Source organism: Hippopotamus amphibius, chromosome 17, assembly GCF_030028045.1.
Source record: "Hippopotamus amphibius kiboko isolate mHipAmp2 chromosome 17, mHipAmp2.hap2, whole genome shotgun sequence".
Lineage (NCBI taxonomy): Eukaryota > Metazoa > Chordata > Mammalia > Artiodactyla > Hippopotamidae > Hippopotamus > Hippopotamus amphibius.
This window is the reverse complement of record NC_080202.1, coordinates 54574937-54589569: the sequence shown is the minus strand read 5'-3', so window position 1 is coordinate 54589569 and position 14633 is coordinate 54574937. Positions and strand designations below refer to the sequence as shown.

At 45.9% G+C, this 14633-nt stretch overlaps 1 protein-coding gene across 3 annotated transcripts in view; it reads right to left on the bottom strand.

Annotated features, from left to right (window-relative positions):
• Nucleotides 1-14633, bottom strand: part of CYTH1 (cytohesin 1) — an 80950-nt gene that overhangs the window by 37734 nt on the left and 28583 nt on the right. Inside the window, exon 1 of one of the 3 annotated variants that reach the window (XM_057715293.1) lies at nucleotides 6011-6150. The exons of 1 other annotated variant lie outside the window; for it this stretch is intronic. In XM_057715293.1, coding sequence (XP_057571276.1) covers nucleotides 6011-6038 — 28 coding nt within the window. In that variant the 5' untranslated portion in view covers nucleotides 6039-6150. Of the gene's footprint in view, nucleotides 1-5647; nucleotides 5666-6010; nucleotides 6151-14633 lie in introns of those variants that run through there. One more of the 3 variants, XM_057715298.1, reaches the window with a different exon arrangement.

The window sequence follows — 14633 nt, the reverse complement described above, 5'->3', positions numbered from 1 at the left end:
CCAGACACAGAAAGAGAAACACAAGGGCCAGATGTAAAGGACACGTGAACTCTCAAGTTAAAGAATGGACGCCACACCGCTTCCTGTGAGTCTGGCAGAAATGAGAGCATCCACTGAGGACGTGGGGTGCGCAGGCGGTGCAGGCTCTGTGAGGGGAGTGTGAACAGTGCAAGCTTTCTGCAATACTTTTCATTTCAGCAATTCCATGTAAGAACTTACCTAATGGACGCACTCCCAAAAGGGCAAAAATGACAACTACTTACACACGACCTGGTCACGAAAAAGAAAGAGCTGGTCGGGAGACGCCAGCACGGAAAGATCTCCCAGACCCAGTGCCACAGGAAGGAACAGGATACCACGTATGTGGCGATGATGTCAGTAAGCGCACAGATCTGAGAAGAGCACACAAGCTGTCAACAAGGACCCTCTTCAGAGACGAGGAATGTGGACAGGGAGCAGGCGGAGGTGGTAGCGCTGCGTTTGATACCTTTCTGTGCATCTGGATCCACAGCTAAGGCAAAATGTTATGTTGAAATTTCTATTCAGAGAAAATACGGAAACGTCACCAGCCACTTACCCCAAAACTTTTGCTCAGATTAATGCCCAAGTATTCCTTTTGTGGAAGAAACACAGGTGAGTCCTGTTACAATGCGTATGAAATTCCTGTGGTTAACTATACCATCATGCTGTGCTGTCTAGGTGGGATTCCAACATATTTCTATAAATCAGAATCCTGAACTCTTAACAGAAAAGACAAAAGAGAAGAGACTTAAGATGCTAGAAAGAGAGGAGGCACAGAAACAGCCACTGACTTGGAAAAGAAATGCATTGTGTTTTTCTAGGTCAGAAGTTAAGCTTTCATGATTTCTCTGTAGGGTAAGGAAGGAAGAACATACAAAAGTCAAGAAATTATCTTTGTGGGCTTCCTAGGTGGCGCAGTGGTTGAGAATCCACCTGCCAATGCAGGGGGCACAGGTTCGAGCCCTGCTCCAGGAAGATCCCACATGCTGCAGAGCAACTAAGCCCATGCACCACAACTACTGAGCCTGCGCTTTAGAGCCCACGTGCCACAACTATTGAACTCATGTGCTGCAACTACTGAAGCCCACGTGCCTAGAGCCCGTGCTCTGCAACAAGAGAAGCCACAGCAATGAGGAGCCTGCGCACCACAACAAAGAGTAGCTCCCGCTCACTGCAACTAAAAAGAAAAAGCCCGCACACAGCAAAAAAGACCCAACACAGCCAATTTTAAAAATTAATTAATTAATTAATTAATTAATTTAAATAAAAGAAATTATCTTTGTAAGAAAGGAAGCAGTGGTGGGGCGGGTCCTGACCATGAGCAGAGCTGAGGGCAGCAGGACTAACTTCTGTCCCTGTTTTCCCTGGTGTGTCACACACAGCACGGGCTCAGGAGGAGGACACGTGGGTCCCAAGAGCAGCGCATCTCAGCAGTCCCACCCAACGCCAGCCCTGGCAGAGCTCCATGTCCCCCCAGGAGCTGGGGCCCCACAAGCCTGTGGTCCCTCTGCATCTAGTGACTGTCCCAGCTGCAAGATGAACCCATCTGAATCCCCGAGTGGAAACTCTTCACAAGGTAAAAGGAAAAGACAGCAGCAGTTACAAGAGTCTTTTTCTAAAAAAGAAATCTCAGCTGGGCTTCGACAAACAGAAAGAGAAGCAGAGACAAGAACAATGTAAATTCAGTAAAGGTGCCTTTGGAGGGCTGTCAAAATGCATGGGAAAAATGAGAAATGGATACTATAAAAAACTTCCAGAAGGTCCACCCCTCCACTTTTAATGTAACCAGCGGCAAACTCTATATAGGTCCTGTCAGCCCCCCACCACAAACATGCTCAGCGCATCTTCCAGAGCCACAGGGAGGGGTGGACCACAAGGTCCTCATGCCTCCAGTCCAGATCTACCGCACCTGCCTGTCCTCATCTCCACTGCCCACTCCGCAGGCTGGGGGCTCCTAAGGCCCCACATCTGTGTCCTGCCAAGACCCACACTCCCTGCCTCTTCTTTCCACAACGCTGGCTTCTCAGACAACTCCACCTGCTGCCCTCCGCACCCCACCTGCCTCCTGGACGCTGGGTCCTGACCACCGGCAGCCAGCCCTATGGCTTTCATGTTTGGTAACAAAGAGAACTTGGGAGGCTGCAGAAAGCCTCCAACGATGGATAAAGGTCCGCTCTTTTCAGAGCAGAACCTGAGCCTCGTTTCTGTTCACCTCTTTCATCAAGAAGAAAGGGCAGTCCTGACCCTCTGTTCAACACTGTAGGCACTCACGCTGGCATGCTCCACAGACAGCCTATGAAATCCAGACCAGAGCCTACGAAATCCAGACCCGAGCCTATGAAATCCAGACCAGAGCCTATGAAATCCAGACCAGAGCGAGTCCCCTTCAAAAACTGGTCCCAGCAGATGGTGATGCAGGTCTGCTGAGATGTGTTTTTGTACAGTGCCAAGCGCTCTAGCTTAAAAATAAAGATGTAACCTTTTTTTTTTTTTTTTTTACTTACATGTATTTTACTTGAATAAAACCATTATTATGATGTGAAACATAATGATCACTCTGAAAGGAAATTATAGCATCACTGGATTTACAGAAGAGGAAGCAGCAAAGGTGCACATTTGGAGGTGTACATAACATTGTAAAATCAACCCACATTAAATATCACAGAAGTTGAGTCAAAATGCAGCACTATTTACATGTGACTGAAAAGGAAGGGAACGTCAGAGAGTTAAACTTTTGTACAACGCGTGAATTTTCAAAGATGTAACCGACTTTGATTTTTCAAAATACAAGCTCAACCCATAAGGAAGGGAGTGAGGAGTACCTATGGATGTTCACTTATAGCACCTTTGCTTTTCCACTTAATATTCGCCTTGACCTCAGCAACCTGCCCAATGTGAGGCTGGCACAATGACAAGGAACGCATTTGGAGGATGGGATGAGAGGTAAGTTACCATCAGAGAGAGTATTCTAGATGCAACCTGAACATCCAACGTCCTAAGGGAGAGGCATTCAATTTAATTCCATTCTGTTCAGCATATCTTCCTACAAATAACACTATCCTATATTCACATAGTGTCCATGGCTTAAAATCTTTTTTCATTTCCATTTTTATTTGAACTTGACAACAAAGTCCAACTATGAACTATGCACTGTTACCTCCAGTTTTACCTCCAGTTTAGAGATGAGGTAAGCCTCAATGAGTATAAGTAATCCACAAACAGACCAAGCCCAATTCACACTCACTGGCTATGTCCTCAGCTCTTTATTTTCTCTCACTGGAATAATCAAAGCCACGTCAGCTCAGCATCTACTATGCATCTGCATATGCCCAGCCTGTGCTCGGAGCTGGGATTGAAAGAGCTCCAGCCCTTGCCTTGCACAGGATGGAGAGGCCAGCCAGGGAGGCGTGTGAGCCCGTGGTAGCAGCACACACTACCATGGTGGCCATGCCTGCCCAGGACTCAGAGGACGCTGGGGACACCAAGTGGCTTCAGAGCAGCCAAGCCTCTGAGCCAGGACTTGAGAACAAATGGATTCCCCAAATGGAGAAGCAGAGCCACTATCGATGCACATCCCAAGCGAGGGGAGGAGGCCAGGGAGTGGCTGGGTGCCTGGGGACAGTGAGCACACCCTGGGTCAGGGCCCAGGCACCCGGCAGGGAGCCTGGGCTGTGCAGGTGAAGGCCTTGTGTCCCTCACACCAAGGAGCTGGGATTCCATCCCAAAGAGAAGGTTCAAAGGCAAATCAAGGGGGGCCAAACACTCAAAAGATAAGATTAAACAGCTAAAAAATAGCCTCAGACAGTTAAGAAAACAGTGCTCAATTCAGTACAATGGTTAAGTCACACATGCACCTGCATAACTGGACACTGGTTAGTCCTCGCTCACACGCACTGCATAACTGGAGTAGAAACTGGTGAGCTTAAGTACCTAGTAAGGAAAGAGGTAAAGCCACACCTGTAACTGAAGGACTGTGGACTGGACACTCGTGCAGCAGGTAGGATTTTACTTCTTTAGAGACATTTTTTAAAACTTCATTCCCCTGTGTGGGGCGGCTCTTTGGGTAACAATCTTATCAAGGCAGCTGCATAAGAAGCACACGCTGACATTTCACCATCCCTCCCTGGGATGCTGGGGACCTGCCCGGGAAAGTCCATTTGTTCCCTTCACTTTCACATCGGCCCGATGCCATTTCTGCATCTCACCTCAGTACCTAGGGGCATCTATCTTAGCAACACTGCCCTCCTTAATGTCCCAACTAGACAACAAGACAAAGTTCCCAGGAGGGCTGAGGGAAAGGGAGACCCACCCATTCTTTTCTTTTCTTTCGTTTTTAATCTTTTGGCCACGCCACATGGCATGTGTGATCTTAGTTCCCTGACCAGGGATCAAACTCATGCCCCCTGCATTTGGAAGCACGGAGTCTTAACCACTGGACCACCAGGGAAGTCCCTGGAGAACCACCCATTCTTGAAGGTGACTTTTTCAAAGCAAAGTTGCCCATTAATCCTACCACTAAAATCTGATCTGTAAAAGCCCTGGCCCTACTCCCACCCCTGAATCAAGGGCGCACACACTGAGCAGCTGATGTTGAATGTTAAAGCCTCTAGGATGGCTAGAGGCCAACGACATGGGGCCCCTTGATCTTGACTTTGAAGCGATAGTTAACACCACCTCGGTGGGTCTGAAGCCAGGCTACCCAGAAGGAGCAGCAGCAAGTAAGAGGGTAGAGCTGGCTCAATGAGCAGCAGTCACTATCTGCCCAGGCCAGGCCAACGCACTCCTACCACCCCAGCCAATGTCCTCTTCCTCTCTCACAAGGGTCCCCTTTTGAACTAGAGTCCTCAGCTACTGTGGACTCACCTTTCAGACACAAAATCTCCCATGCGGGCAGTTCAGCTTGACCTACAACTGCCTCATTATTGTCCCCTCTTCATGTGCCAAGTGTCATTACTGACACCAAACATTCTCTCTCCCAAAGGTTTTCACACATGGTACAGCTTTCTAAACCACCCTGTGGATATGGTCCACGATGCTCTGTCTGACATAGAGGTAAAACTTGAAAATATACTTTAGAGTGAATCAGATAAGGAAAAGCATAAAACGGATGTCCAAAGTTTATCACTTTCACAAAATCCATTTTGAAAAATAGCCTAATATTTATTTCTGACTTACTCATATCATTCATTACCAGCTACAAACCAGTACACATTTTGCTTTTTGTCTTACAGCATTAAAACACAGCCATCTGACGAAAGCATCACAATAAAACATCTACACGTCCATACACAAAACTTAACTTCAGAATGTCTGAGAGCCCTGACCTAGGGTGCTTTATGCCAGTCCTTCTCCAAAAGCTTTTGGGATTTGTAATCCACAAATTGTCACCTCTTTACTCACAGCTTCACTGTTTACAGTGTGGGTGTGAAGAAGATGAAGGAAGTTCCCCAGACCCGAGGAGGCTTCAAACAGTCTTATACCTAATATCAAAAGAGGAAGATCAAATAACTACGGATATTCCCTTTGTTACATTTTTATTTAATAAAGATGGTTATTATTCATCCTGAACTTCAATGATACTTTCAACCTGGTGTCTAATATTCTTCCTTTTTAGTGTCACACTCACTCTGGGCGTACACGCAACTTCCAGAGCTTCTAAGACTGTTACTCAGATTCAGGAAGTCAGACACGATCGCCAAGTAGGAGGGCACATGCCACCAAGCCCAGGGCGGATCTTCAATGAAAAGTAAAGAGTAAGGGTGGGGGCCGGGGGACGTCGTCAGTTTAAAAACACAGTCTCTCTCTTTCTCTCTCTCTCTCTCTCTCACACACACACACACACACACACACACACACACACACAGACGCAAGAGCCTCTCGGTTGGTACTCCTCAAGAGGCAGTAAAACTGTCGTCACACGATTTCACATGTCAATCAAAAGAGATACTTAAACCCCACCCCATATACCCAGGCCAGAACTGAGACTCACCATCCTCTTCTTTGGTTTTAAGGACCATCTTTTCTGTCACAGCAGGACCCTGGGGGTTGCTGGGTTTTGTTCTTCAATGGAGAACTCAGAGTGAAGACTCCCTGGGAGGCAGGGCTGGGTGGGGCAAGAATACCTGTGGGCTGTCCAGCCACCGGGACAGCTCAGAGCTGCTTCCTGGACCAACAGGGAGCTCACTGGCCGCACTCCTGGACCAATCAGCCTCCAGCCACAGAAGCGTCACTCCCAGTTCACGGCCACCACCCAGTTCCTGAAGTCAAGCTCAAGTAGCTTCCTAGAGGTTAACTACCTCCTCCCTGGAAGCAGTGTGAGGCTGGAGTCCAAACGAGTAACAGCGGGCACTTCTGGTCTCAGATTCACCCAAAGAAGCAGACAGAGCTGGTGTTTTTCTCTTCACTTCCCAAGAACTTTTTGAGAATGGAATCACTTAAAAACCCCTGGCTGTCTCACAATGAGATAACAGCGCATTTCCCAAGAGGATGACTAAGAGATTGTAATCATTACAGTATGTTATGAGGTCACAGGATAAAAGGAGATGGCAGATTTTAGAGGCAAAAAAAAAAAAATCTAAGGGCGTCATTCCCAATGTAAGTTCAAGTTCATCCCCATTCTATGTTCTAATATACTGCACCAAACTGTTCTTTTCTGCATACTCTTAACTATATTGACAACACACATTTACTGCTGAAATTGATTATACTACTGGGGGGGGGGGCCTTAACCCTATCACTCAGGGATAACCACTGATGACATCCCAGTACACAGTCTTTATATTCTTCCAGATTTTTGTTTTTTGTATTATATTATCATTCTCTCTCTTTTACATATAATATTTAACTCTCTCTGTAGACATATCTCTTTATATCTCTATATCTCATGTATCTGTCATATTTAATACATATAATAACCACACATATTAAACAACATATGAGATATATTTATCCTACTCTTAAGATATACTAACCTCAAGCGGTGAGTATACAGGCAATCCCCAACTTACAATGGTTGACTTTTTTTTTTTTTTTTTTCGCCACACTACACAGCATGTGGAATCTTAGTTCCCGGACCAGGGATCAAACCCATGCCCCCTGCAGTGGATGTGCAGAGCCCTAACCACTGGAACACAATGGGAAGTCCCACAATGGTTGACTTACAATTTTTTGACTTTATGATGATGTGAAAGCAATACGCATTCAGTAGAAACCACGCTTTGAATGTTGCTCTCTTCCAGGCTACGACACGCAGTCCGATCCTCTCCTGGGAAGCTGGGCAGCGACAGCGAGCACAGCCCCCCAGTCAGCCCGCCCGCCATCACGCGGGTGAACAACCAATATGCTTACAACCATCCTGGACCCAGACAACCGCTCTGTTTCTCACTGTCAGTACAGTATTCAAGCCATCACATGAGACAGTCAACACCTTATTACAAAGTAGGTTCTGTGTTAGATGATTTTGCCCCACTGCAGGCTAAATAAGGGTTCTAAGCACATTTAAGGTAGGCTGCACTGAGCTATGGTGTTCAGTTTAGGTGTATTAAATGCATTTTTGACTTACAACATTTTCAACTTATGAGGGGTTTATCAGGCTATAACCTGAAAGAAAGCTTCCATGAATATTCACATAATGTTCTGGGGAAAGTCTTTTTCTCAGCATAATACCCACATCAGTCACAATCCCAAGGAAACAGAGATGCACTCAGAGTGGGAGTCTGGAGAGGAGAGAGGGACTGTCTATAACAGTGAGGTGGAGTCTGGGGAGACCACAGGGAGAGATGCAGCAGCAGGGCCAGCGAGAGGGGGCGACCCTGACCCAGGCCAGGCCTGCTGGGCAGCAGAGTGGAGGGGCTGCTGGCAGGACCACAGGTAGAGGGTTCAGCAGACCTCAGCTCCCTGATGGGGAGAAAACACTGTCCCCTAGCCCGCCATGCTCCTGGATGATCCAACAGGGTCAGAGGACCAGGGAGAGCATAGAGAGTAGAGCTGCAAGGGTACAACACAAACCGCAAGGCCCCAGGAGCTGGCCCTGAAGTCCGCAATGGCCTGATATCTGCCCACCAAGTCCCAGCCCCGTGTTTACACAGTTTCAAGACCCTCTTCCTGGGACCCTATGCCTCTCCAGGCTCGCCTCTCATCACTGCGCCTGGTTTGTTTCTCTAAGCAAAAGACACACACATCATATAAAAAGCACAGAGTACTTAAGGCTTAAAACAGAAAACCACGGTTTCCTGCCCGACTACCCCCCCCCCACCCTGCAATCACGCCTCACAGACGCAGGTCTCTCGGCTGTTCCTTCTGCTCATCACCTGCCTGTTTCGAAATAACTAGTTACACTACTTGTTCTCGAGTTTTCAGTTCTAGACATCAACTGCCTGCCACAGAAGATGAAGACTCGGCTTTTACCCCATACCCCACCCCATGTGCACACACATACACACACCCACTCAGTGTAATTACACAAATATTTTTGGTTAAATCAGTATTTAGTATTCCTATAAATACTGCTCACAACTCAGCTATATAATGTACTATGATTAAAATAACCACAGAATGGCATTAAGTGTCCTTCTTTTGTTTCTGTTTGCTCAGTGCCAAACTTGCTACCAAGCTATGAAACTGACGGTATGGTCAAACGCGCCAAGCGGTCTGTTTTCAGAGACGGCCTCCAGAAACCTCCATGTTCCTACTCAGCCTGGTCTTGTGGCTCTGAGGCCCGAGTTCAGGGCACCACCCTGAGCGCTCCCCCGGCCGTTTCCCACCGCTGGTCCTGAGTCTCTGATTCCATATCTTTTTTCCTTCTTGGACTACTTGCTCATTTTGCTGGAGCACATTCTCTAACAACTAACAGAGAGAGGCTGTGGAGGGGTGGGTTTTCATCGTTGTTGTGCATTTTGCATGTCTCTTCTTCTCTCACTCCTGACATTCTGGCTGGGTGTGGCATTCTAAGTGAAGTCATATTTCCTCAGCATGGTGGAGGCAACCCTTCACTGTTTCCTCTTCCTGTGCTGCTGGTAGCGATGGTGCCATTCTGGTTCCCAATATTTTGCATGTGAGCTTTTTCCCCTCTCAGGAAGCTTTCAGGACCTGATCTCTATGCTCAATGTTGCAAAATTTCATGTTACGCTAGCCACCAGGTAGAACCTATATCCAAAGTCTTATACTCTTTAATAAATTCCTGTCCTTTTTTTTTTTTTTTTCCAGTTCTTGTTTTTTGGAATGTCTATTAGTTAGACACTGGATCTCCATTGTGAATCCTTTAATTATTTTTATCTTTTCACTCCTACTTTTCCCCTCCTTTTAGAGCTGCTTTTTGGGGAATATTCTTGCAGTGGACCAAATGTTTATATCTCACCCACCCCAGCTCACATGCTGAAACCCTACTGTGATGGTGTTTGGAGGTGCAGCCTCTGGGAGGTGATTAGGTCATGAGGGTGGAGCCACCTTGATGGGATTAGTGCCCTTATAAGAAGAACCCAGAGGGACTTCCCTGGTGGTCCAGCAGTAAAGAATCTGCCTTCCAATGCAGAGAACGCAGGTTCAATCCCTGGTCAGGGAACTAAGATCCCGCATGTCGTGGGGCAACTAAGCCCGTGGCGCCACACAGGCCTCAACTAGAGAGCCCATGTGCCACAAACTACACAGCCCACGCACTCTGGAACCCGTGCACCACAACCAGAGAAGAGAAAACCCACACACCACAACTACAGAGAAGCCCTCACACCTCAATGAACAGCTCTTGCGCCACAACTAAGACCTGATGCAGCCATTAAAAAAAAGAATAGGCCAGAGAGTTAGCTATCTCTTTCTGCCATGTGAGGACACAGTGAGAAGATAGCCCTCTATTAACCAGGAAGAGGGTCCTCACCAAGAACCTGACCAGGCCAGCACTGAGATTATAGACTTTCAGCCTCCAGAACTGTAAGAAATAAACATTTGTTGTTTAAGCCACCTAGCCTGTGGTACTCTCTTATAGCAGCCTGAACTATGACAATTCTCTGCTTTATCTTCCAACCTTTCTATTGAATGTTCTATTTTTGCTATTTTTAATCTGTAAGAACTCAATCTCTGAATATTACTTTTTGATAGCATCCTATTCTTATTTCATTAATACAATTTCTGAGACTCTTAAGTATGTAGTTTTTAAAGTTTTCTTCCATATCATCCATGACCTGTTTCCTCTAATTTCTTCTGGTTGCTTGGTGCTGTTTTTTAATGTTCAGGGATTTTCCTTAAAAATCTAGTAAACAGAGGCTGTTTCTTCACATTTAAGAGAGAGGCACTGACTACCTGATTAAAAACTCTGTGTAACAGCTGTGACCTATTGAGTGGTGGGTGTCTCTGTAACATAATAAAGCAATAACATGTAGAGACCCCACATGCAGGGCTCTGTAGGTTCTTTTCTCTTGGGTAATGACCTAAAGAAGTGATCTCCAACCTCCTACCTGAGCTGTGTGGGCTATAAACCTGGCCAGCCGCATCTGAGCAGCTAGGTAGAGCGAGACAGGTTAAGGAGCTCATAAGTAAGTGCACAGACTTCCACTCAGTTCCCTTACAGACATTTTCATGTTTTACCAAAGGGGAAGAGAAATCGCCTTGCTACAGGAGATGGAAGAGAACTGGGGGTCTTAACTGCCCACCATGACTTAAGCCCACCGTTCAGTTTCTAGCCTCACTCCATACCTCCATTCTCAGAGGCCCATGGTGCCTTGAAGCCTTTCTGAGATTTGGAGATAAATCGTTCTGCTTCCTGATGGCCTCTTTCTCTGCAGCTTAGATCTTTCCTGACAAGCTGCCAATAGGAGAGGGGCTTGGAGCATGCAGTCATGCGAGTGTCCTAAAACCCCCAGAAGTGCATCTGTGGAAAGTGACAAAGAGCTCAACCTTCTACAGAAAGAAATCCACAGTTGCCTAGAAATACTGCAAAACTCTTTTAAAGGTTACTTCTACTTCTTGGGTTACCTGAAAAACATGGATTTGTACTGTTTTTCCTCATAGACACAAACAGCATCAAATCAGTATTGCACAAAAAAGAAAAGGCTTGAGAACAAAGGAAATACGTGTGTGTCGCAGAGAATTCAAATGAAAATTTCCTGGACATGCACTTACCTTGCACCTGATCACATCTGCCAGTGCGTACTTTGTGAGGCAGAATTTTCAGCAGTTTTATCATCTAAAGTAAAAATCAACTTTTTTTTAAAAACGCCCAAAACATGCCCTTTTAGCCTTTGTCCTTTGTTTTGTATGCACAATCTGATTTTCAATTTTTTCCAAAAAGAGTTATTGCCTTTTGCAAGAAAAAAAATGAGAAAGGTGCAATTCTTCACAAAATCTGATGTTATTTTCCATGCGAAGAAAATCCATTATCGATGTCATAAAACTGAAAAAATATGTGGTTTTGAGTTTCTGTGCTTTTCTTCCCTGAGAAGGGGGTTGACACATCACCAAATGCTCAGAGAAGACCCAGTCCTCCGAGAGTGGGTGACGGCAGCACCGTCCCTAGGAGAAGCCCGGATCAATGATTACCGCCTTCCTGGTGGTGATGGAACCATGGCCCACAGGACTCATGCCTGCTGTCATGATCACACTAGGAAACGTGTCGTGTACACTTCAGAAAACATGAAATCCACACATTCATGATAAAGAGAAACATCTTCTTCCATGAGGACAGAGAAGCGACAGAGAAGCAACAGTACAACTCACAAATGAGGAAGAAGGATACCAAACTTCTACACCTGAAAGTAGTTGCTACAGTTATAAACACCCTTTAAAATAAAGTCAAAATTCCTGGATGTGGTAAATTCGACCTGTGCTGCCCTCTGCTGGCTACATGAAAAGACTGTTAAAAGGTTTACAGTTAGCCATTTTTGCAAATAAATTACCTTTTGAATGTATACAGAAGAAGAAAGTCATGTTCTACCTAGTATACAGGCCATGCTCTGGTGATATTCAGCTGGTCTCATTTTCTGAAAGGTTTTCTTTATGTGAAAATTGGTTTGCCCTTTGTCGACACACTGTGACTAATTTATGGGAATGGGTGACAGCCAAAGGGAATTTATGTTATATGGCAGACACAGACAACAAACAATATACACAATAAATAATAAATTAACTAGCATGCTAGAAAATGGCAAGTGCTAAGGGGAAAAGAAGGAAGGAATCAGGAGTGCAAGTGTGGGGAGCAGTTATTAAAGTATTAAAAGTGGCGGTCAGAACAGGCAGCAAAGAGATGAAATCTGAACCTCAGTGATTCCCCCCAAACCAAAATAAAAACAGCATACACAGGCTTTTCTTGTCCAAAATTCTGTGGTGTGTGAAGTGCGTTTATGGTCTCCTCGGAATCTCCTACTTCCGGTGCCTCACCACGCGGGACTAATGAAATTAGCCAGGCACCCTCCACAAGACTGGATTCCCGAGGCCATTTCCCCGTGAACAAACCTGAGCTCAGATAACCAGAGCAACTGTGGTGGCTGAACCTCCCACTTCCTGTGTCCTCTTGGGAGAAAGTCTCATCACCTGGTAACCTGAGGGTCTCTTACTCTCAAGCTGAAAGAGCCTAACACCCTTAGAATACCTGCCCCTCCCCCAAGTTCTAGTTGGTGTTCACACACAGAGTATTCATCATTTGAAAAATGTAAGTGCTGAGTACTCTGCATTCCCTCAAAAAAGACTTGGGTCTCTACTGTGTATTCAGTTTGAACTGTGCTGAGCACCACGCTAGCTGGGCGCTGGGCTCCAGAGGTGAAGAGCACATAGGCCTCTGCAGGGCCTGGGTGGTGACAGCAGTGGTGGTCACCTAAACCATCAACGGGGCTGCTCAGGACTAGGATGCGAGGGATGGGTACTCTGAGCAACTGGAGGAAGAACACCAAAAATCAGTCCCTGGGAGAGGTGGGGAGAATGAGGGTGTGAACAGTCCAAAAACGGAGAGTGACTTCTGGAAAATCCACAATCTCAGTGGCATTATCTAGTATTTAGGAGAAGATCTAGGAAGATTCAAATACCGCCTTGTGGCCACAATCTTAAAGGAAGAAGTAGAGATGAACTTTGGAGTGAGCAAGAACCACGTGGGAGAGGAAGGGCATTTTAGACAGAATTTCCCAGCACAAGAGGCCCGTCAAGACCTGGAGGTCCTGCCTGGCTCCCCACCTGCCTACTGTCACCCCGACAGAATCCCACCATCCATAGAGACCTACCTGCACGTCTGTCATTCGCACAGTGATGATTCATCCTCCCAAGAATGTGGCCCCAAACTTAACTTCCCTCTACTGAACAAACCCTCAGTCCAGGTACCGTACACTTTTTGAAAATTATTTTATACCCAAAGTCACAGAATGACATTTGTGTTGCCTGGGCTGCACACTGTATTCCCAGCCAGGACACCTACCTGGAAAGAAGTCTGCAAGAAAAAGAGACCTAGGAAATGCAGATTCAAAGACAAAGAAATGCAAAATTCCAAACAAGAACCAGGCTCACGGAGCCTCTAGACAGCCTAAGGTCTGCCACCCCAGCTGAAGGAACACGTGCACCATAATCAATCTGGTAACTTTCAAAAGCTGTGTCAGTTTCCAAAGAGACACAGAGATATTTTCACAGAAACACAAGATTTCTTGAGTATCAAAACAACCCTGGCGGAGAGCAGGCAGCACCCCTACCACCACCATCACCATCCCCTTCCACAACGAAGGAAGCTGAACACCCCAGACAGTGAAGGAGCCACACCGACCACAGCTGCCGACACCAGGCCCAGCGGGGCCCTCCCAGGGCAGTGTGTGCCCTCTTCCCCATCTGCTCTCTATGTGCTTCCCCACCCTGATGGGATGCAATGCTCCAGGCACAGGGACCAGACACCCCCAGCGAGGAAGTTATCAAGAGTGAATTCTGCTTCAACATTGTGAAAATGACTACCCAAAGCAAGCTATAGATTCAATGCAATCCCTATCAAATTACCAATGGCATTTTTCACAGAACTAGAACAAAAAATCCTAAAATTTGTATGGAGACACAAAAGACCCTGAATAGCCAAAGCAATCTTGAGGGGGAAAAATGGAGCTGGAGGAATCAGACTCCCTGACTTCAGACTATACTACAAAGTTACAGTAATCAAGACATTATGGTACTGGCACAAACACAGAAATATAGATCAATGGAACAGGATAGAAAGCCCAGAGATAAACCACGGTCAACTAATCTATGACAAAGGAGGCAAGGATATACAGTGGGGAAAAGGCAGCCTCTTCAATGAGTGGTGCTGGGAAAACTGGACAGCTACATGTAAAAGAATTAAATTAGAACACTTCCTAACACCATATACAAAAAAAAAAAACTCAAAATGGATTAAAGACCTAAATGTAAGGCCAGACACTATAAAACTCCTAGAGGAAAACATAGGAAGAACACTCTTCAACATAAATCACTGCAAGATCTTTTTTGATCCACCTCTTAGAGTAATGAAAACAAAAGCAAAAATAAGTGGGACCTAATGAAACTTCAAAGCTTCTGCACAGCAAAGGAAACTATAAGCAAGACGAAAAGACAACCCTCAGAATGGGAGAAAATATTTGCAAACAAATCAACAAAGGATTAATCTCCAAAATATAGAAACAGTTCAT